A 23,237-nucleotide genomic window follows, 5' to 3' on the forward strand; every position below is an offset into this window, starting at 1 on the left:
TGGGCAGTGCTGCGAATTCTACACTCCCACAGACACAATCCCGCAGGTCACGCATCGCGTCACGAAGCGAAATGTTTTCCACTCGAAGCTCCCGCACATCGCTTGTAAGCTCTTCCAGTCGACTCGCCATTGACATAAATCAACTGAATAGTACTTGCAGAAGAATTACCGTTGACAGCACCTGCAGAATCCAAAAAAAGCCGCAGAATCCTCGGGGGGCGTGATAGCGATGCCGGCCTCGCTGATAAGCTCCGCTGTTGAAGGATCCCGTCGCTTCATACACTGATTGCATTTGTACTTGGTGTTCCCGGATTCCATGAAGAAATTGTATTCATCGGCTGGAACGTTTACGTACTTGCCATGAAAGCGCATTTTGCAAGACGCACAAGGCAAATATTGCGACCGGCCACGAATTGGCTGGGAGCAGCGCGAACATGCGTGCGCCTCGGCAGCCATCTTTGTTTGGGAACTGACAGCCACAAAATGAGTCACAAAAAGCAACGGGAAAAGTTTTCAAGAATAACAAAATTTCAGCAACTTTGTTTATTATATTTGTAAAACACCAAACATATCTACAGCAGTTTTGGATTGCAACTTTGTTTTTTATTACATTTTTATTCAGGCCTTAGTTTAAGAAAAGGGCTCTCTTCATTGTAGTCTGAAGACTTACTAAGCACACCCGATCTATCCTAAAACTCTTAGTTTTATCATGCCCAAAAATAAAACAAGTATGTACGTAACAAACCTTCTTGTAGTCAACTACTAATCATGGCGGAAAGTATAGTCGTGCTGTGAGTCAAACCCCGGTTCGAAATACACATAACAAAGCTAGTCGACGTATCTTTGTAAAATAATTTTTTTATACCTTCGTATCTGATCAACACATCCTTCAGGTAGGGACATAGATTATCGCTAGGCCACGAATCGGCTGGGAGCAGCGCGCACATGCGTGCGCCTCGGCAACAATCTTGGAGAAAGCCAAGACGGCTGCCGTTATGCCAGGTAAACTTCAAATGCTTTCCTAGAAGATACATCCGCTAGAATATAATGATCTTGGCGCCGAGAGCTTTTTACGTAATTGTAGCGGATAGGTGACCAGAGCCTTGGGGTTTTCCCTTTTGAAATGGGAGGGTACCTGCCCCCCTGTACACCAATGTAAACGCGTTGAGAAAGTGAAAGGAGCCGTCTCTCCTGTCTTGGCGAATACGGTATCTTACAGACGGTCTTTCATTGGGCCCACGGGTGCGAACCCTGTGCACGCCAGATAGCTGTCGCATCTTCCATTGAGGCACACGCTACCCAGGCAGCCGCTCTGAGCTACTTCCATTGGCGGAGTGCACGGCAAGCGTGATCATGGGTGGTGAACGTCGGTGCACCGTAAAAATGGACAGGTTTGCTCACAGTTCAATATGGCGGCGCCTAATAGAAAAAGGAGTTACGGTTCTGACATCGCTTCCTTTACGATAGAAAAACCTTGCGGTGTGGGTTGTTTATCCATTTCTGCACCGTGAATGTCACGAGTTCATTGGGGCCCGTTCCTCGACTGGATTCGGCTCCCCCTCCTGGTCGATTCAATGCGAGCGAATGAGAAATCTTTGAGCGGCGAATACTTTCCTGTCTAAAGATGCGAGAAAGGACAGTCATTTTGCGCGTCGTCATCCGAAAAACGTGCTCCTCTTGTTGTTCGAAGTTTGATCGATTGAAAGTTACAATGATTGCGAGGGATCGAAACGACTGGCTACGATTCGGCATCTTGGAATCGCGTGGCAGCGATTCCAGCGCAAGGTTCGATCAGCTTCCGAATGGCATCTTGAAATCGTTTTAATAAGTACATTAGTAGAGCATGTCGTGACAAATCCATGCCAATTGAGCCCAAGTCAAAATGATTATACGACACAAGGAAGGGTGGCACATTTATCTACAAAATATTATTGTCGATCCATTTCCTTTCATTCTTTGTCAGTTCTAACTGAAGCCCTCCAAAGCAAATCGCTGATTATCACCGAAGGAGGCTAGAATAACATTTGTGATTCACTGGTTTGAGCAATAGGTATAGCATGTAAACTCAGAACTGCTGCACCCCGTCGCTTTCGCGGTCAACATCCAACTACAACGTCCGGGTGGCGAAGACCTGAGTACTCCACGGTTTCAGCGATACCCGCTCTCGTTCATCTCGCACGTTATTTTATAGACGGCAAGATAGTAGTCGCGGATCTGTGGAGGGTTTTCTACGTCCTCCATTGAAAACTGCACTCGCACCGTCGGCAAGCAAATTGTGACGTATTTTTGGCAGCACTGCGGATAACCTGGCTCGGTGGCGGAGGCGCCCAATCGAATTTGCTATTAGTGCATTGTTGCAACCCGCTCCCTCGGCTCAGCGCGGAAACTCGAATGCGACGACAGGGCGATGCGCATGCATTCCACTCGGGGCGAATTATCGGTAAATGGGCGCAGTCTAGTGCAAATCAGCGAAGTTGACTGTATTATCCTTGGAACGCATTTGGGTTCTGCATCTTCGGAAGGTCCATGTAGTGCCTTGAGTCTTTTGTGCTCTTGGATTGCGAGAATTGAGCCCCTTGCGGTAACTTAAGAAATCGCAACGGGAGAAGCTTTGTCACACCCGCTAATCTATCTGTTGGCTGCCGTAGTCAGTTGTACCGTCAGACGCCCGCTGCGGTATCCGTAAGTGGGTTATGATCTTTTTCGTGACGTTTTGGTTACCAAGTGGGTAGCTACGCTTCGTCAGTTGGTCGGGAGTCAGCGGCGCGCACAGGCGGTCGCCTTCTTCTGCAGGTTCCCGTGGGTCATACATGGTCCCGCTGTTTTCACTTTCCGCCACCTTCTGACCTGGTACTTACCAGAAGCATCAAGCTGCGGAGCGCACGCTCAAGTTTTCTATTCGCATTTGACCATTTCTTAAATTTCACAGGTTACAATTAATTAGGCCTGGTTATGAGTATTAATGATTAATTCATGAGAAAGTACGGCTTCTTTTTGGGTGCTTATGCGATGCCTACTATAGGTTCTGTATACTTCAGGATACCCTGGCATATTTGTAATCCTCTTTCGCCACACTAGAGCGTAAAACCTTTCGCATAAAATCCACCCTATCAACACATTCCGGGTTTGTACACACAGTAACCAGCTGATCACTACCGGTTGAGCGGTTCGCTAACTGCGTCTGCGATACAGTAAGAAAGCTTGTGTTTTTTGTGTTTTTGAATATAAAAGCAGAACTAACTTTAGAGTTTTTTACATATATGTTCATTAGAATATATAATTTAGTATTTATGTAGTGGTGACTAATTTATATATGTTTTCGTTCTTCACCGGAATATCCTTTGAGGTGTTGGTGAGCTAAAAAAAACAACAGAACAAGAGAATAAACTTCGTATGGTCTTCCTTTAACACAGGCATATATTTTGATTCACGAATTGTTACAACTATTGTCCTGTTAATGTTTAACAGTAAAGCTTTCACCCACCGGAGAAGTGTTCGCATTAAGGCTTTAGTTGTAGTGCTCTTGCCTCATTCATATCATGAAAGATTCCGCTTGACAGGGAAGTGATATATTTTATTGAAGCTTTGGTGTTAGAAACTTTAAGGCTTCCAGAGTTGTTTATACCGTTCTTAGAGAGGGTGTTTTTTTTCTTTTTTGCTGCACCGAATTTCAAAAAGAAAAAAGACAACGTGAGAAAGAGTAATTTAAGCCCTGGGAAGTGTTTACTGGAGGCCATGGCGGCCGCTATTAAAAAAGGTTAATGAGCTAACTAATTACCTAATTTAACCTTTTTTTATAGAGGACGCCATGGCCATTAACAGTTCCCTCGGGGAATTAATCCTGCCATTTTATCTGGTCAACACTGTATTATAAATATTGCATTCGTCGCGTGTATATGCGACGAATGCAATATTCGCGTGTATATGTATAAGCGGATATATGCTTATGTCAACGGGTTACAGTTGACCTTAACTCTAAGCAGTTGGCATTATTGAGTCGAGTTCGGCAAACAGCTCTTGAAGTATTGAAAAACCACGCGACCGTTTCCGAGAGAAATCATATTGTAAATACCTGCTTTTATTGTTTTTCGTGTAATTTAAAAACTCTGCAGGCAAACGTCAGTGTGAGCGTTATAGCTAGTACCAATTTCCAGTTGTGTGAACCTATAGATTTTGTTTTGAATATGAAAACGGATGAAATAAAACACACTGAAATGCATCAGTGAATGGGGACCAGGGATACACGCTCCCTGGTTTCTTTTATTTTACTGGAATATATCATGGATGCTTTTTTAACATACTCCGCAAGATCGTAAAAAGAATTTAACCTTTATAAATTAAAAGAAAATAATGTATCTTGTAATTTCTGCTTTGTTTTATGAAAAGACCCCAAATCGTTGTGCAAATAAAAACACGTTTAACGATTTGCACACGGTAGGACGCTGTAAAAGCTCTCTTCAGTATTAATGGAACGCTCAAGTTTTCTTCTTGTGAATAACGTTGTTACTCTTCTAGCTTAAAATGTTTTTAAGCATTCGCAAAATATAGAGGAAAGTTGCTTTAAGAGGAAAAAAAAAAACACGGAGGTTTTTAAGTTGGCCTCATCTCTTCTATTTGAGGGACGTTGTGTAATTGAGTGCTTGCTTACTTATTTTATTTCTTTGGTGTACAGTCAGTTATGATGTTTTCCGCCTTTCTAGAGAGGTTCTGTTAAGAACCTATGCTAGAGTGTGTTTCTGTTCTAAACTCCATGCTTTTTTCCTCACGAGCATTTGCAAAGTTCTCTGCAATATAAACCTAGATATATTTGAGAGTCTGGGTTACTTTTCCTTGTTCTTTTCTTTAATGAGTGTTTATGATGTCTGAACTTTCGGAAAGTAGATTATTTCTCAGTTGTGAGTTTTTCTTTCCATCTCTCGAAGTAAACATTATCGTAAGGCACATATATCCGTGTTTTCTTGTTGACAAAGATTACCTTTTGATTTACGACTCTCTATAAAAGTTACACAACGTCGTAACTGCATTCATTTATATTCAGTATGGATTGAATGTTGCCCATATACCGAGTTTTTGGATGTTACTAGTTTTTGAAACAACGTATGGGTCACACAGCCGCCACCTGTTCAACGTTCGGCTTTATTCATGGGACGCTGTATATGTCTGGGCGACACGTTTATGTTTCGGTGTTTTTTTTTTTTTACAGATGCTAATTTATTACCTGACAAAAGCGTGCTTGGCGGTTCCCGCGCATAGGTAGTTTTGAATTTATATTCTTTCTTGGTGTGCCTTTTATAAATTTTGCCATTAAGTATTTTGCCTATATTGTTATTTTTTCCTATTTGTGTTACTTCTTTTAGTGAAACTACCTGCCAGAATCTTTTTGTGATATTGACAGTATACCTAAAGAATGAATAATAATAAAATGGCTTGATGGGATCGAGCCTTATGTCGTAGACGTAGCGGTGCTCTATTACACCAGTGCAACATTTCACCGGACCTGCGTATTCACATGTACAGTTTGTGTGTTGTCCCCTTTATTTTCAGAATCGCAAACCTGGGCTGTTTACGGTGAAACCCCCAGTTCTCATTGTTTTGTGCTAAAAATCTTTTAATAAGTTCAAGGGCGAGGTAACAAAAAAAAAAAGGGCGATTCCCAATTTTTTTTATTATAGCAATTTTTTTTATTAATTAGTCAGAAAAGCAAATATCCGCTTCAGCAAATAGCACTTGGTCTTCAGCATAATATAATGGTCAGCAATTTTTTTTCCTGAAAGATTTTTTGGCAAAAAATGTTTTAAATGGTGGAAATGTGGTAGGTTAGAACGAGAAGACGAAGGTTTATTGTTTCCTAAAAGTTTTATTCTGCACAAATATAAAGTTAAGAAAGTAAAATTTTTCTTCTACTAGTTTTCAAACAAGAAATTCACGAAATAGCGATACTCGTATAAGCACTTGTGAAATTGACTTTTATTTTACTCGCAATGCTTAGGCCTATGACGTTATAAGAGCAGAAAAAAACTGGTTTCTAGAAATGTGAACTATCATTGTTCCGCAAGAAATGGACGAATAATGAAAGACGAGTAGAACATACACTTTCGCAATATCTCATACGTCAAGATACACGACGCAATACGGTTCACGTCTTCAAGTGAGTGGGTGGTATTTGTAACACTGCACTGCTTTGAGATCCTGGTTCAAGGAACTCAAAACCGGGAATATAAAAGTCGGTAAGTTTCTTTAACATGTATAGCTTATTTCCCTTGCATACTACGAAGTCAGTTGACCGGAGAGCGGTTAAATCCAAAACTACGATGAGCACATCCCTGTTCGTTTCTTGCTTTGTTCTGGCGGGGTCCATCTTCAGTTCGCACGAGGCGAGTGTAAAACGGCCGCCATATAATGCAACCGAGGTAAGCCGACGTATAGTTTCTTTCGAAATAACGGTTTTGAGTCGATATATAGCGGTGATATCTGTAGCTGATTGTTTTTCTCCAAGATTGCTGCTCAACCATGCCTTCTACGTGTATAAGAAGCGAGCTTCCTAAAATACGGATGATTGTGCTGTCAAAGAAAAAAAACAATAAAAAAGAGGGAAAAAAAAAAAAAAAAACGAAGACGAGGCGACACAGAAAAAAAGAACAACCACAACTCCGAGACGGAATTGTGTTTGTAAACTTCTTGGTGTACCCCCGATCGTCTCCGATGTTTTTCACTATGGAGGGAGCTTCCAGGTACCTCTAATCTAGAGCGCATAAAAAAGTGCTGATCAGTTGTGCTTTGGGACCAGAAATTAGAATAAGCGAACTGGTTTACATATTTCTAGAATACTTTATCGTTATTTCGGTTTTCTCGAACAAAAGCGTGTAAGTAAAATAAAGAGTAATTAGCATTTCATGTGATATAAAAGAGGGTGTAGAACCAAAAACAAAAATTAACAAAATTAGTGTTTAGCGTATGTGTATGCGGTATTAGCGAACTTAAAAGTTTTGACTGAATCAGTCACATTAGGGTTTCTTTCTAACAAATGCTATGCATATTATAACGACGAGTAAATATCTCAAGTGTCCCTGTTAAGGTAAATATTTGAGAAACTATTTAGTAGCTCTTATATAATTAATGTTTTGTTTGTAAGCTCTCAATGGTAACTTCCTCGATCATTATGAAGAAATACTTTATTTATTTCAAGTGATATTTTTTAACCTTATCCACAGTTGTTGAAAAAAAAACTGTATATGTTGGAAGGTCAGTCATAAAGTTAGCGTTGTACAGGCCCGAAAGTCTTACGAGTGTCAAAAACACAACACCAGTATCGTTCCCGTAATTTGCTAGTGTATTGGCAGATTATAAAATAGTGTCCATCCGGTTCCCACTTTCGAACAGAGGCAAATTTATGAGTCAGGCTTGGGGGATTGGGGTGTGCAAAGAAATGAAGCTATGGATAAATATAAGGTTAGTTCCGGATGTGACGTCACGGACAAAGATAGTCACCGTTCTACCAAGCACGAATAATTTATTTCTTAACAAAAAATGTGGCTTTGGCACTTTATTTATAAAACAATCGCCTTCAGTGTGTGCGTGTGTTTGTGGGTGTCTGTGGGGGGGGGGGGGATAACCTTCCCCCCCAACTCCCCTTATATTAGCCCCCGCTTCCGATATGACACCAGCAAGTAGACGCATGAAATACACTGGCATATAAAAGCCCTTTTGAACATCTTTTTTGTCTCCTTAATGTAAACCATTTAGATTTGCAGAAAGGCTAACCATCACAACTGACGTAGAGATATGATTAAAAGCAATATGGTATGGACGGAAACCGTGCTCGGAATGTTCTGAATACCGGTCGGGTTTGTTAATAAAAATACATAACTACATTTAGTGCGTTCCTTGTTAAAAAAAAGGATAACATGAGTTATAAGACACCAATACAGTGGTGATCTGGAGATATTTTTGACTGACTGAAGGAAAAGATATCGCGAGGTATCTAATAATCAAAACCTTACATGTCTAAAAAAACACCCCCCTAAAACGACGTCTTCCCTTGTGCGTCGGTAATCATCTCCGGCCTTTTTGTTTTCAGGCATTCCTTACGAATGGCACATACTGCATGAAGTATCGTGATTACACCAATGATAAGTTATTTGGCAACTACTCCTGCGTGGAAAGGTGGGGAGGAGGTGACAAACGCAAAGAGGATCCCATCAAAATCAAATATATGCTCAGAAATGACAGCAGAGACCCGTAAGTGTGCATTTGAAAGTTACAAGCCTTTAATTGCAGCTTTTCATTTACTTAACAGCCAAATATTGATTAAAAATTTGAGTTTAACCGTTGCTCAGAACGAAATCGCGATCTGAGGAAGGTTCCAGACTACAGCAGGTCATTTTTAACGACGAAATTTCACGCGTAAACCATAAATGAGTTTCCAGCTTCTACCCCCTCCCCCCCTCCCCCCCCCCCCCTCCGCGCTCTTTCAAAAGTGCCAGCTGATGAAAATATATATATATATTTTTTACTATCATGTGCCGGTAAAAATTTTATAATAATCTGCCGGTTAGTTACGTTTCTTTTCGCACAATTGTGCACCTGTAAGCTTGCCGTACGACAAGAATAATCATTCATACTTAGATTGGGGCCCAATCAAAAACTTTCTTCATCTTTTTTATTATATAAGCATGTCCTCGTTTGCAGAATTACGCGCAAAAAGTTCTAAACGAAGCCACGTTTCGTTCCTTGCGCCTTTTAGCTTTAAGTTTTTCCGAAAATATTTAGAAGAAAAACCCAACTATTTGGGAACATTGAGCAAAGACCCAGAATAAGGTGCGTTTGCGAACCCAAAGCGAAGGCAAAGATGGTGGAACGCAACCGCATGCTTCGTCATGCCAGAAAGTTACTGGAACACGCATGAAATTTGGTGATGGCGGTAGTACCGCGGCCGATGTGCACTTCCATTAGAGCTTCACAAAGGATTCCTTCGGAAGTGCATGCACCGTCTATGACAGGTCGTGGTTTAAACGTAATCTAGTTCAAGAGGATATTGAAAAATATTGCTCAAGCAAATGTATCCAACACAGAGAGTGGGCGCCTTCAATGTTTGCTGTGCGAATAAGGCGTCGCTGGGGGAAAAACATTTGAGAGTTACTTCGAGACAAATTTTGATAATGCATAAAATATGTTCGCTTGACCTTTATAACCCCCGAACAGTAAATGACAAACAAATCTTATAAGATTACAGATTTAAACATATCAAATAACAATATTTAGTGAAATAGAATAAAACAAAATGACAAGTTAAAACAGATCAACAAAATCTACAATATAATGATTTTGAATTGCCAGGTTTTGTCCAAAGAAACAATAATTGTTTTTGCCTTTTTAACACTAGATAAAAACATGCTGCGGGCGCTCCGCTTAAAATATGACAGAGTAGGAAACGAATATTAGGGCGGTAATCATTTCTAGATTTTCTTCCTATAATAACGTGGTGTCGTTTTTTCTTTTCGGTATTTGTTATTATATTTGAGAGTATTAAAAACAACTCTCTATTATATATGTCAAATCAGATAATCCCTGAGTCACTGAAGCGATTTTGGGGATTGTTTCATTTCTTGCAAAACAAACGAGTTTTCTCGGGAAGGTATGATTTAAGTTATACAGGCTGTTCAACGGTAAAAAAAAATCAAACAAATAAACCATCTTCCGGGGGGAGTATGTTGCTTCCGGTTGTTTGTTTATGCTGGTTTTTGAGGACCCGCAGTAAGTAGAACGTACTTTAATAGTCTCACTGCCAATGACCGTCTGGGACATCTAAAAAAATATACTTATGCTCCTTGGATGAGAAAAACGAGCACTTGTTCCTCATAGAAATGACAAATCTGCCGAAGGTACTCTGGGTGCACCTTCACGACTACCTATTCGAGCCGCCACCTTGACCCATATACCGTAGAACGACTCAAAACCTACAAGTCCTTAGACGCGTTCAACTACTTCGTGAACGGCAAGACATCGGCGACAGGCACCTACTTCCTCCCCCCCCCCCCCCCCCCCCCACCCCTCCACCCGAGCTCAATATAGGCGCCGAGCTTCACCGCAGGGATCGCCTAGTCAGATCAGCAGACGACCTCCTGAAAGTTTTTATCACGCCTCCTTCAGCGCTACGCAAGTCTGCGTAATATTCAGTTTACTAGTGATTGCTTTCTTATTTGAAGGTTTGATTCCCAGAGCTCTGTGTCACCTTGCATTTGTTTGGCACCCATCTTTGTACGGGGATCGTCGACCGAGTCGCGTCGTCGTCGCATGTTGTTGAAATGTTTTATTTACGTGCAAATTAAATGAACAGCCGTCTCGCTTGGCTGTTGTTATGTTAAATGGTGCAGGGAGACAAGGTTAGGGGACAAAAAATAAACAAAAAAAAGGGAGAGAGAAAACTTATAATTGAAAATATTCTGATGAGTGGACCGCACTTGATCGAATGAATCAAAATTTTACGAAACCGCCCAAAACCAAAATAAACGGCGGAGACAGGATTTAAAATTTGGGCCACCCAATGGTCCGGAATTGTGTGTTGAGTATTTATTTTGTAGGACACCGATCGATCTCTTATTCTTTTATTAAATATTTCTTTTAGATCTAAGCGGGGAGATGTCATCGTAGGGTTCTACACTAATGAAACCAATACTTTTTTCTATTCTACTAAAGAATCAAGAACACGTAAGTTGATTTCTCAAAGTGCTTTTCTCTTTTGCGAACTTTTCACTCTCCCCATGCTGGAAGCCATGCAAAATGCAAAGAACTACAAACACCAATTATCTTGCTGTTTATTTGGAGCCGCGTTAATTCTTGGATTGCAGTTTTTCAATGTGGAGGATCATTGTAAAAGCTTTCAGGGTCTACGCGGCATTCTGACTCTCGCCGAAACCTTTGTTGAGAAATTCTATGAATGTACTAGTTCTGCCTTCACTTTAAATGTTCGTGAAGTAAAATAAGAGAAGGAAATTGAACATTTAATCAAGCTAACCATTTTGCGTGCGATGCAGCTCTAGAATGCAGTTTGTTACGAATGTAAGAGACTATTATCCATGCCATTCTTTTTTAAAGTAATGAAGTCGACCCAAATGAAATTACATAATTAAAATGCCCATTTTTCCAGAAATATTATACTACTTTACAGAGTAAGCGTATTTTATGAGAAAACTGCGTAGTTTATGAGGGATTACGAAATGCAATGCGCGTAGAACCCGGAGCATCCTTTTTTTTCTGTGCGGCCAATAAGATCGCGAATATAAGCCGACAAAAAACGTCAACGAAGGAATAACAAAGCACAAAGCGTGATCATAATAGGCCGCGTCCTACACGTCTTAATCTTTAATAGACTATGCGGAGAGCATGTCGTCTGTATCTGGCACAGGAGTTGCGGTGGCGTCAGAAAGGCGCCGAGCTCTCATTGGCTGTGATAGTGGGATAGTGGGTAGACCTCAAAGCAAGCTGCCTTGAGGTCCTAACGACTATCCTTCATTCCGAAACAATCAGATCTCGGCGTTCTGACGTCACCACAGCCCCTGCAAAGGAAGCAGACGACTTGATGTTCGTATAGCCTGCGATCGCCCCTTTCAGTGCCTCAAGGCCTAGGTCGGCAGGCGCGAAATTGAGAGTCTTCAGAACCTGTCGAGATTTTTTTCAACGATCTGACCATTCTTTTCGTGAAACCTTTGAACACATTTAAAAGTCACACACACACATTTATTTATATAGATGTGGCATATCTAAAGTCACCGAGGTCTGAAGAAACGCAGGACGTGGCTTATAATGTTCGTACGTCTTAGGGCGCGATTTTTTCTTGGGTGTTGTTATCGGCTAATGCCCTAGCCTCCTTTCCTGTGGCTTAAACATAAAGGGATGCTGGGCATACCCTCTACGTCATGTATTTTTGAAACTCTCAGCCATAATAGATTGGAAGGAGACACCGTGTTTTCCTTTCATCTATTTATTTTCTACTCGCGCAGCAGGCGCAAAACCGGCGTTGCAAACACGCGAATGGTGAGAATATGGGACCATAAGGAACGCGACGTAAAGAACCAAGTCATCATTCGTGATTTCGCATCACCGGCCTTGCGCCTGCTGCACGAGTGATACCTCTATTGGGCAACCCCGTGCTGTCCACATGCTTGAATTAGTCATACAGTTAACTGATCGAAAGGCTTTCCATGACGCTCAGGAAGTTTTAGAGCGCAGCTCTTAGGGGCCCGTTTCCGGCTTGAGCGGCGTCGCCGTCGGCGTCGCCGTCGCCGTCGCCGTCGGCGTCGGCGTAACCGCGCGGTGCATCATGGGAAATGTCCCATAATGCACCGCGCGAGCCCCCCACCAAGGTCACGTGACCTCGTGGGGGGTCACGTGACCCCCCGAAGTCACGTGACTCCCCTGAGGTCACGTGGCCCCCTCCTCGAGGTCACGTGACCCCCCGATGACGTCATCGTCACTGATGACGTCACCGGCATCCACATCGTCATCGTCATCATCACTGATGACGTCACCGGCATCCACATCGTCATCGTCATCATCACTGATGACGTCACCAGCATCCACATCGTCATCGTCATCACTGATGACGTCACCGGCATCCGCATCGTCATCGTCATCATCACTGATGACGTCACCGGCATCCGCATCGTCATCGTCATCATCACTGATGACGTCACCGGCATCCACATCGTCATCGTCATCATCACTGATGACGTCACCGGCATCCGCATCGTCATCGTCATCATCACTGATGACGTCACCGGCATCCACATCGTCATCGTCATCATCACTGATGACGTCACCGGCATCCACATCGTCATCGTCATCATCACTGATGACGTCACCGGTATCCACATCGTCATCGTCATCATCACTGATGACGTCACCGACATCCGCATTGTCATCGTCATCATCACTGATGACGTCATCAGTGACGTCACTGATGTCGTCACCGGCATCCGCATCGTCATCGTCATCATCACTGATGACGTCATCAGCGACGTCACTGATGACGTCACCGACATTCGCATCGTCATCGTCATCATCACTGGTGAAGTCATCAGTGACGTCACTAATGACGTCATCGGTACCCGCATCGTCATCGTCACTGATGACGTCATCAGTGACGTCAGTGATGACATCATCGGCATTGGGGGTCACGTGACCCCTAAGGTAACGTGACCCCCCCTGGTTAGTTTAACCCCCCCCCAGTGCCCTTCCCTCCTCCTCCTCAAGAGCTGCGCTCTAATTCGGCGTTACAGGGAGTTGTAAGCGGCTTTCATTTTTTAGTTAAAATCATGTTTATTTCCACTAACTAAGAAGTTAAATAGTAAATTTAAGATAATTATGTTGCTCATCAGTATATTTTCTAAAATCCTGACGTCCGCCACGGCTGGCAGTTTTCTTCCTGAAAAGGTTTTCCCTTTTTTTTCAAACGCACTAGTTTTAGGATATTTGGAAGGTCTTCGTAAATCCACCCGGTATATCCGTCCCGTTTACGCAGGCGTATTTTTAAATAAACTATACTGATGTCTCGAAGTTATTTAAAGCAGTGGATAGCGATAATCTAAGTCCCTACCTAAAAGATGTGTTGATCAAGTACGAAGGTATAAAGAAATGATTTCACAAAGATACGTCGACTAGCTCTGTTATGTGTATTTTAAACCGGGGTTTGACTCACAGCGCGACTATACCTTGCGCGAAGATTAGTAGCTGACTACACGAAGATTTGTTACGTACATACTTGTTTTATTTTTGGGCCTGAAAAAAGTAAGATTTTTAGGATACATCAGGTGCGCTTAATAAGGTTTCAGACAACAATGAGGGGAGCCCCCTCATTGTTACTTAGCTTACACTAAGGCCCAAAGAAAAATGTAATAAAAAACAAAGTTGCAATCCAAAACTGCAGACGTGTTTGGTGTTTTACAAATATATTAAACGAAGTTACTGAAATTTTGTTATTCTTAAAAGATTTTTTCATTGCATCTTGTGATTGTTATCTTGTTTAGTTAAGTAACTATATTTAGCCCTCATATAAATAAAATAAAATCGAATGAGTTTAGAGTACCATGTTTCCTAACCAGTTCGTGTGTAGACTTGGTCCTCTTGCAAGTAATACCTGCGAGAAAATTTTGAAAACAAGTCATATATGTGCTCTGTTTTGCGTCAAACAGGACAAAAACGGAAACTCATTTACATGAACGTATTAGAGGAGTGTCAAGTTACAAAAACCTATAATACAGCAAACGGATCAGGTGAGTTTGATCAATGGAAAGTCGAGGTACCGCGAACCTCCGTGAGAGAAGTAGCAACATCGTGAGGCAAACGAACTAAATATTGATGCGATTGCACTGTGTAGCAACACCCATCTCTTCCTAATAATGCTATGCTCCTCCCACCCTAAACGTTGGCGCCACGAAGCCATGTCACAAATCTGTCGAAACGCTAGCTCGCGTTTCTGGCAAACGCCGTGATAAATCGTCGAGCATTTCACTCGACGATTTATCCATGTGAATGGCCGACGAAAAAGAAAGAATCATGTTTGTGGAAGGTGAAGCCAATGGAGTATAAAAAGAACGGATTTGAGCAGAGATTCCCGCCTTCTTCTCACCGGGACGCGTTAGTAGCCGGACTATCCCATGGTAACACTTTTAGGCAAGCAAATAAAATCGAGACTTACGTTGCCTATTAAATTTGGCTTCCTTCTGTCAAATCACTAAAGAAGTTAGTGTAGAAGCTGACCTTGGTTTTAACCAATATCGTGGTTTGGTCTAAACTACTACTAGAAACCTGACAGCAAGTGCCCGGAGAGTGGCGACGATAAGTACAGTGTGGGTTTTGGCGAACTTCTCCCAGTTGCGTAGCCTGGGAGGTGAATAGGGGGTGGGGGGCTGAAGCCCTATAAACCACACCCCTGGCTACGCCACTGCCTCCACCGTTCGTTGAAATAGCCCTCCAAAAGCCGTGATCACGCCCACTAAAGTGTGATCGACAACTTAGAGAATACGTCTTAAGTGCTGGTTCACATATTTGTGACTGTATCGTTCACAACAACCAAAACGGCAGAAATGAAAAGAACTCCTTAACAATCGTGACTTGTGATAGCTTCGCCAAACTACCTCTTGCACCGCTTCCCACGTTGCGTACGGCGAACACTTGTCCCGGTGACTTTTCTGTGCTGTCGTTTCGGTTGCTGAGAACTCAACAGAGACAAACGTGTGAGCCAGCCTTATGTGGGCCAGGTTTTAAGGTGAAAGGATGTATAGGTGGAGCAGTGGGGAAAGGGTGTATAGGTGGAGCAGTTGTTAGACGGAATCCACCGGGTGTTCTTGAGTGATTTTCAGGCTTAAAATAGGTTCGTATAAATGAATCAACAAGCAGAGTGCATTAAAACTTTTCACAAAGGTGGAAAGGTGTATTTAGGCGGTGCATATCGAAAATTCGTAAGTGTGGGTACAAAAAACAAGTCTAAAAACCGTTTTAGTTTTATGCACAGGGGGGTACACGGCGAAAACCCTGTGTTTGACGCTGGTACTCACAGATGGTGCAACATAAAGCAAAAAGAAAAGAAAAAAAAGGAGAGCTTTTTTAAGATGAATACTCGAAAGTAGGTCCAGGAGACCTGAAAGCCTGTGGTACCATCTGTGAATAACAACGTAAACCATAATGCTTTTGCGGTTTTCCTTATTCTACATTGGAACAAACGGGATATTTTAGGCTCAAAAGTTTTTACCCGGATACTTACGCTCATAAAGTTTGAGTACGATAAATGCACCGCCTTTGTAAACATTTTAAATGCACTCTTTCCATTGGTTTATAAACACCAAGTTTACTTACTCTTAAATATTGCTCAAGAGCACCATTGTAGGTGAGCGGAATGTCATTATCTGATTTGAAGCGACAAAATTTTCGTTAACTATTTGCAAAAAAGAAAAGAAATACTGTTGTAGCAGATTAACACAACCTAGCACGGTCCTTGAAAAAGAAGAAAATATATATTTTCTTAGTTTTATTTAAAGTCATACCACAGCCGATGCTACTATGTGAAGGACTTGGTCAATTAAGCGGTTTCAAAAGTGCACCGGAATGGCGATAATCGTATATCTGGGTTTCTGCTATCCCCGCTTAAATCAGTCTCGCTCATTGAATGCGCCGTAACCCTCCCCTGTAGCGTACCTTGTCCACCAAGGGAAGTATCTTTGTGAGCTTTGCGACCGGCTTGTGTGGTTTCCTTGTTGCCTTCCCAGTCTCGAACACTTCCACCTGCACGTTGTATGCTGCATGAAATCGTTATACACTTCCCTAGACACCGGTTATATGTCACATTTTGCCTACTTGCGCAAACTAGGACTGCTCCGAATAACTGTTTACATCGATTATTTTTTCTCTCCTCTCTTTCAGGCTGTACTCTGTGGATGGGTTATCATACAGTAGATAAGGATCCTCCGACTCGGTGCAAAAAAGCCTACGACAAGTGCGGGGGCCAAACGAAGCTAGAGTACCACAAAAGCTGCAAACGCGTTTACAGTTGGCAACAACGCGGGTCATCAAAATAAATTCTCGATCGCTGTCAAGGGATTCAAGATATGCTGAATCAAATTTCTGAATAAACGAAAACGTTCAAGAAATGCGTCGAATAGGATAAACTGTACCTGTAGTTGATAATATCGTGGTTGTGCTTAAAGTGGAGGGCCGTATTTTTCGTTCTAAATGCCTGTATTTTGGTGAGCGCTTCAAAATCAGCCCTCGAAGAGCGCGATGCATCTTGGGATATCCGGCAGACCCGGCGGGGCCTTGGCGTCATCATGCCATGAAGGGCCAAGCGTACCGTAGTTACAAGCTTTGCCAGTTGTAGGCGTCAGCGCGTTAGAATTTTGCTTAGTCGAAGTACCCGAGGGCTGTAGCATATCGCGAAGCCGGCGGAGCGGCGGTGCTGCCTCGAGTGTGCGATGACCGACCAACGCGAGGAGAACGGTGCGTATGATGCCATTAATGAGGACGAAGGCGCCGCTTAATCACCACTGGCCACATTGGTGCGTTTTCGGAAAAATAAATTTAACCTATACTTAGTGGACAGATATATATATATATATAGATGAAGAAGAAAGAACCTTTAGTGAAAACAGCAACAACGGACGATTTAATCTTCGACGTTTCGGCCGGAGTCCGGCTTTCGTCAGAAAACTTCCTGACGAAGGCCGGGCTCCGGCCGAAACGTCGAAGAATAAATCGTTCGTTGTTGCTGTTTTCACTAAGGGTTCTTTTCTTCTTCTATAACCATGCCTTCGGCCCCCCGCCACCCATGCCCGTTTATATATATATAAAGAGCCGACACTTAGAGAAAATCGATGAGCAAGTTGGCAACACGTCGTCATTCGTCGATTTTAGAGAAGCGCTGTTGCTATCGATCTCACTATTATGTTAAAATATCCGCCTAGCAATTTGACCAATTTGATATGTTAATTTTGGTGGTTATTCTCAAAAATTGTGATGAGGATGTACTTCCAAATAAATTACGGTTAGAAGAATTTAAATTACTTTGCGTATGTACGGAGCTCGAGCAAAATACGTAATCTCGTTCCTCCTCTTCTAGAAGCATTTTGCTTATTTGTCTTCTCGACTCTTCATTTAAAACCCTCGTTTAAGCCACTACTTTGCCTCCACGTCTAACTTAAAGGTGCACTAACGACGTTTCTGAGATCGTCTGTTCTTGGTGAGAACTTATCATACGGGTTCCAAGCATCCTATAAATGAATAATAATAAAAAAGCTATTTCTATGTTCCTACTAAAAATGTGATAAAGGTTCTTGCCACACGACTTTCCAAGGAGAAAAGCCTGGAGCGCAGAGTCCGGCAGAGGCGCTGTCGGCGCCGCTGCTGTCGGCACCGTCGCTTGCGATTGGCTGACGCGCGCATGTTGTCACGCCCCTGGCGCCTCCGCTGGCTTCTGTGCTCCAGACTTTTCTGCTCGGGAAGGGGCGTGGCACAAACTTCGATCACATTTTTAGTAGGGAAATCGACGTCGCACGAGCATACTTCTTTTATTTCTGGGATGCTAAGATCTCATAGAATGAGTTATCGCCAAAAACAGACGATATCAGAAGCGTCTTTTCTGCATCTTTAAGTTTCCAGTGACGTGATTGGCCTAAGCCGTTTTGGAGAACCTTTTGGAGCAGCCAAAAGGGTGTTTTGGAGCAAAAAAAGTGGCCTTTGGAGCAGGTAAAACAGTGTTTTGGAGCAACAAAAGTTGCTTTTGGAGCAGACAAAACAGTGTTTAGGAGTAGGAAAAGTGGCTTTTGGAGCAGATATTCTTACAAAATAAACATATTTGTTTTAAGTGCTGGACGAACGGAGGACACTTCGCTCGCCGCAATAAACAAATTATGGTCGAGTTCGACCACTTGGGAGTCTTTCAACATGTAACTGAAATGCCAATGAGATGACACATTTTGCAATGCTTCAGTTAAATTATACATATATCTGTACCGTTATAGATAAATAACCAAACTGCACATATTAACATTTATTTGAACATGACCAGCTTATTAGTAAATATCACAGCATTAGGTTGACTACCGTAGTTATATAATATAAAATGGAAGCTGTCTCCGACTGATGAAACACGTAACTACTGCACTGCAAAGCGAAATTGTACACAAGATGAAGGTGCATTAAAGGGGCCATGCAACAACTTTTTGACTGGTTTTAATTTGCACCAATCCTGAGCGCACTGAACGTAGTAACTTAATGAAACTTTTTCCCCCTAAATTTCGCTTTATTTTAGAAGTTATAGGCAAATTAGAATTCCAAAAACAAGCAAAAAATAACCTCCTTCATGACGTCGTAGGTCCTGGCTTGAGTAGCCGTGAACTAGAGGGGTAGTGAGCTCATCGAGCGTCACGGCTGCCGCACTCCGTGTCGACGGCTGGAGAGGGCGCCACTAAAGCGCGTGTTGGATAGGCTGTATAAAACGGAAAACAAGGGCGGCTCGCATTGCATTTGCTGCATGATTAAAGACTAACTCGGCATAACATTTCATTGGCCACAAACGACAGTAAACACGGGGTTAATATCAGTTCAGAACGGGAGCCACTTCGCGCTGCCATACCGCCAAATGGTAAAATCGCCAGCCAAGCCCGCGCCGAAAGCCTTCGGAACGCTCGGAACCGGTCGGATCCTCGTGCCGGTATAAGACCGCAGCGCCGCCACCTACATCCGGGACCTTTCTACGCTCGCCGTTCGTTGGCACCTCATCCCACTAGCCCTCTCTAGTATGCGCTGTTTTTTCCGCCGCTTGGTGGCGGGTATGTCGACGGGTCATTTCTTGTTTCCGTACTTTATAAACTGCATTTGTTTTTTTCTGATCTAAAATACTTAACAAAAAGTATTTTCATACATAATTCAAACGGTTCGCGACACTTATATTTTGTATCTCGACTAAAAAAAATATTTTAGCGGTTCTGACCCGTAGTAAGCCCAGGACCAAAGACGTCACATATCGCGCGCTTTTGGCAACGTGGGTCGCCCTCGTAGGTGGAGGAGGTTCCCGCGTCGTCCCTTTAAAATATGACACACTGATATTTAGTTACTCTCTCCGTGCCCGCTAGGTTGCCCGAACCCCAAGAGACGTGGAAACCGCAGAAAAGGTAGACGCTTAAATATGATTGCAGGGCCCCTTTAAGACTAGCGGTGCTTTTCTTTTTGCTTTTCGAAACTTTCTACAAGGCTGCCGCAAGCCTCGCTTTGCCTTTGGCTAGTAATGAATTCCCACTTTCAATGCCTCTCAAGAGACATTGAGACATCCCACAAGTGAACAGTACTGTGGCCGTTGTCGAGCAATTCAGAAAAACCGCTTGCCACCGTTACATGAGGGCAAGTTCGGCAGGCTTGCATTTGCACGTGCTTCGTCGCGCGAGCGGAGATGCTTGTTCGATCGAAACAGACACCATGCCACTCCGCTCCTCCGCCAACTGGTTCCGAAAAAAAAAATTGGGGGGTTGTGTGTGTGTTTATACAGCCTAGAACTTGGTCTGCCTCACAGGGGCGACGAGTCTCCCAGCTGTAGATGAGAAATTTAGCCAGTGCGGTACAGCCGCTAGCCTGGGGTCTTTAACGTGCACCACGCAGTAGTGATACACGACCGCACGCCGGTACGATGCTCATCCAGATCGAAACGGGCAGGGGTGGGGCTCGAACCCAGGATCCCTGGGTTCTGCAGCGCGAGCTTTCGCTCCACGTGCTCCGAGCTGGTGTGCTGGTTCCGAAAATTGTATTTGTCCAGCATACGACAAAAAAAAAAAAAAAAAACTGCAGAGGCAAGTGCTTGCCAGGCCAGTAGGCGAGGTACAAGTTAAACACGCAAAAACAAAACCTGAGAGGGTTAGGTCAGAACAACACATCGCGAGTCAGGGTCAAAGATGTACTTGGAGAGCTTTGTACAACGACTGAAGCACTGAAGCGCCCAATACACGCCCGCGTCTATCTTTGAAATCGTTTTTATAAAGACGCGAGACAAGACACATGAACGACGAGAGCGTGAAACGAGAGGTGACGGGAAAGCTATGCAAGACCGGATGGACGATTGATACAGGGTACCTTTTGTTGGGCGGCCGCTTCTGCCACCTAGCTCATGCATGCTCAATTACGGTACTCACTTTAGTTTCGGTTTCGAAAGACGACCAAAATAGACCGATCTCACCGTGAGTTGCACTACGCCACCGCTGCCGCGGTGAATTCTGGGACCTGTAGTTCTCGGGAGTTTTTCGACCGCCTCGGCAGCCTCGGTGCGCTCTTTGAATGCGACGTAGTTGTTCTAACCGGTGCTCATTCACTGTGCCCAATGGGTGGCTTCACCTGTTGTGTGCCAGGGTGCAATAACAATAGTACCCGGCAAAAAGGCATCGGGTTTTACGTGTTCCCAAAGGAAAAAAGCCTGCGTGAGACCTGGTTACGAGGACTCAACAGAGCTGGACAGAGCGGAAGGTAAGACAGCTTTCCTTCGCCTGCATTTAACCCATCGCACGTTGACAAAAGAGCATAAGCTTCCAAGGTACAAGGCATGAAGGGTGTAGAGAAGGACGCGCTGACATGCTCTTTGCGTTTGGGATCTGTTTGACGCTCCGCGCACTTGCAGCGGAGGCGCGACATATCGGCCTATCTCAATCGTGATGTCGGCGCTCCTTTCCGGCGGTGGCTTTCAGTGCTCTCTTTGTTTGCCCGGTGTACTTCTGCGGTCCCGTTTATGATATTGGACCTTTAGGTAAGACGAACGGACAAAGCGACAAGGTACACAAACAGAGGACTCTGTTCGTGCAAGCAATTTTCTTTCTTTTTTTTTTTTTTTTTTTTTGCGCGGTCTTTTTTAAAATTGCCAACTAACGGACCCCCTGTGGTGTGTCCCTATTTCAGCTGTCGCGACGCATGAACCAAATCGTAAACGTTTCGTGGACAGAATCTGTCGAATGTATCACGCTTTCCGCTCCAAAACGTAACTCAAAGCAACGAGCGCAACAGTAGTTAATGGTGCAGAAAGTGACGATAAAGTCGTGCTGACATGGTTTGTTTTGAATTTTATCATGCATCAAGCATTGTCCATGTAACCGCTAACTTACCAGCTGAGCAGGGGAGACAGAGCCAAGCTTGTCTCTAGATGTTTGCCGCTAATAAAACCAAAACAACGCATAATCTCGATAGTTTGTGAAGGTTTTGGACTGTTATGTGAAATGAACATTTAAGGTAACGTTGCGAGAGATACACTTGAGCTTCCTATGTACAAGCCCATTTTGGTGTTCCTGAATAAACAGTGATTGAATACTCCTTCAAAAACGTCAGGTTGCTCTAAAGGGCCCATGTGCTTTGCAGCATATGACCATTTTTTTTCTCCCAGGTTTTCAAAGTTTGTGCCAACCACGGGCCACAGAGTGTGTGGGGCACATTTCCAAGGAGGGAAAAAGACTTACATGGTGCGGGTGTCGACCATCTTCCCCCTCCAACAAAAGAAGGTGGTGAAAAGGCGTCCCTTAACACGCATAAAGGTATGGTGTCCAGGCCAAGCGTAGCCTAGCAAAGAAAGCTTCCTTGGTGTCTCTCTTTTTCTTAAAGGAGGCTTGCCATTTTATGCAGCAGCTTTTAGGTTGGCAAATATAGCATACCAGCCAGGAGCATAGAAAGCATTCAACAGTGCTGAAAAGTTTAACTCGCACATGGAAAACTCTTTGGCGTGACTAAACAAACTCAATGATTTACGTCAAATAATTAAAATATTAGAGGATACAAGTCTCTTTACATCTGAAACAATATGAACATCTGAGCTGCAGGTATGCAGGAACATTAGAGGCATTGTCATCCCATGGGTTAAGTGCATTACATAGAATATTAAATTTATTGTTCTTTTGTTTTTATTTGTGCTCTAATCAGCCCACTACATTCAACGGCTCAAGTATGCCAGCGGCCCAGCAGGAGGCCACCACAGGAGCTGCAGATGACGTCGACCCTGGCACCGCCTGCTGCAGCACCGTAGATGACGAAACACTGCCAGAGCTCAACCCACTGTCAGATCACTCCTACAGTGTTCATAACAAGAGTGAGACCGAGCTCCTCAGGAAGATCTCTAGCCTGAAGGATGTGATTGGAAGCTTAGAGGAGGAAGTTAAAAAGGTACAAGCTCAAGTGATATCACTGAAAAGGCAGCTTGACAAGAGCCGCCAAGAACAGGTTGACTCAATGAAGCTGTGCGACCGAGTAAAACAAAAAAACAGGTCGCTTAAGCTTGATCTCTCGGCCACGTACAGGCGGATGAAGGAAGCGGAAGCTAAGGGAACGACAGAGTTTCGTTACGAAGCCATCAAACAGGACCACAAGAAACTGAGGTACTACACAGGCTTCACGTCACCTGAACGCTTAGACGTGTTTTGGTCCCTTCTGGAGCCAGATGCTAAAAGATTGCAGTTTTGGCAAATGAAAGAAACGGAAAACGAGGACCGCAGCTTTATTCTGCCTCTGAAGACTCAGCTGATTTTAATACTCCTTCGTCTTCGATTGGCGCTTGACGGAGCAGACCTTGCTTTCAGGTGGGCCATCTCCTTTGAAAACCGATATCCTTTTATTGGCTGCGACAGACATGTTGGTTAACGAATGAAAATGTTAAATGTGAGGATTCAAAATGTGGAATGGCATGTGAAAAATCTGTATAATATTTGGTCTCGATCTACATAGACGATTCT

The 23,237-nt window shown here is 43.4% G+C and overlaps 2 protein-coding genes across 2 annotated transcripts; both read left to right on the forward strand.

Moving 5' to 3' along the window:
• The first annotated feature begins 6,311 nt into the window (after positions 1 to 6,311).
• On the forward strand, positions 6,312 to 16,571 carry LOC115312201. Its single transcript, XM_040214604.2, has 5 exons — positions 6,312 to 6,410; positions 8,078 to 8,238; positions 10,625 to 10,707; positions 14,190 to 14,276; positions 16,411 to 16,571. The coding sequence occupies exons 1-5, from the start codon at positions 6,312 to 6,314 to the stop codon at positions 16,569 to 16,571; spliced, it is 591 nt and encodes a 196-aa protein (XP_040070538.2).
• A 4,283-nt stretch (positions 16,572 to 20,854) lies between these two features.
• On the forward strand, positions 20,855 to 23,145 carry LOC121045520 (THAP domain-containing protein 11-like). Its single transcript, XM_040501166.2, has 3 exons — positions 20,855 to 20,997; positions 21,902 to 22,049; positions 22,432 to 23,145. The coding sequence occupies exons 1-3, from the start codon at positions 20,855 to 20,857 to the stop codon at positions 23,143 to 23,145; spliced, it is 1,005 nt and encodes a 334-aa protein (XP_040357100.2).
• The last annotated feature ends 92 nt before the right edge of the window (positions 23,146 to 23,237 follow it).

Source organism: Ixodes scapularis, unplaced genomic scaffold (assembly GCF_016920785.2).
Source record: "Ixodes scapularis isolate PalLabHiFi unplaced genomic scaffold, ASM1692078v2 PGA_scaffold5__190_contigs__length_132052651, whole genome shotgun sequence".
In the NCBI taxonomy this organism is placed as follows: domain Eukaryota; kingdom Metazoa; phylum Arthropoda; class Arachnida; order Ixodida; family Ixodidae; genus Ixodes; species Ixodes scapularis.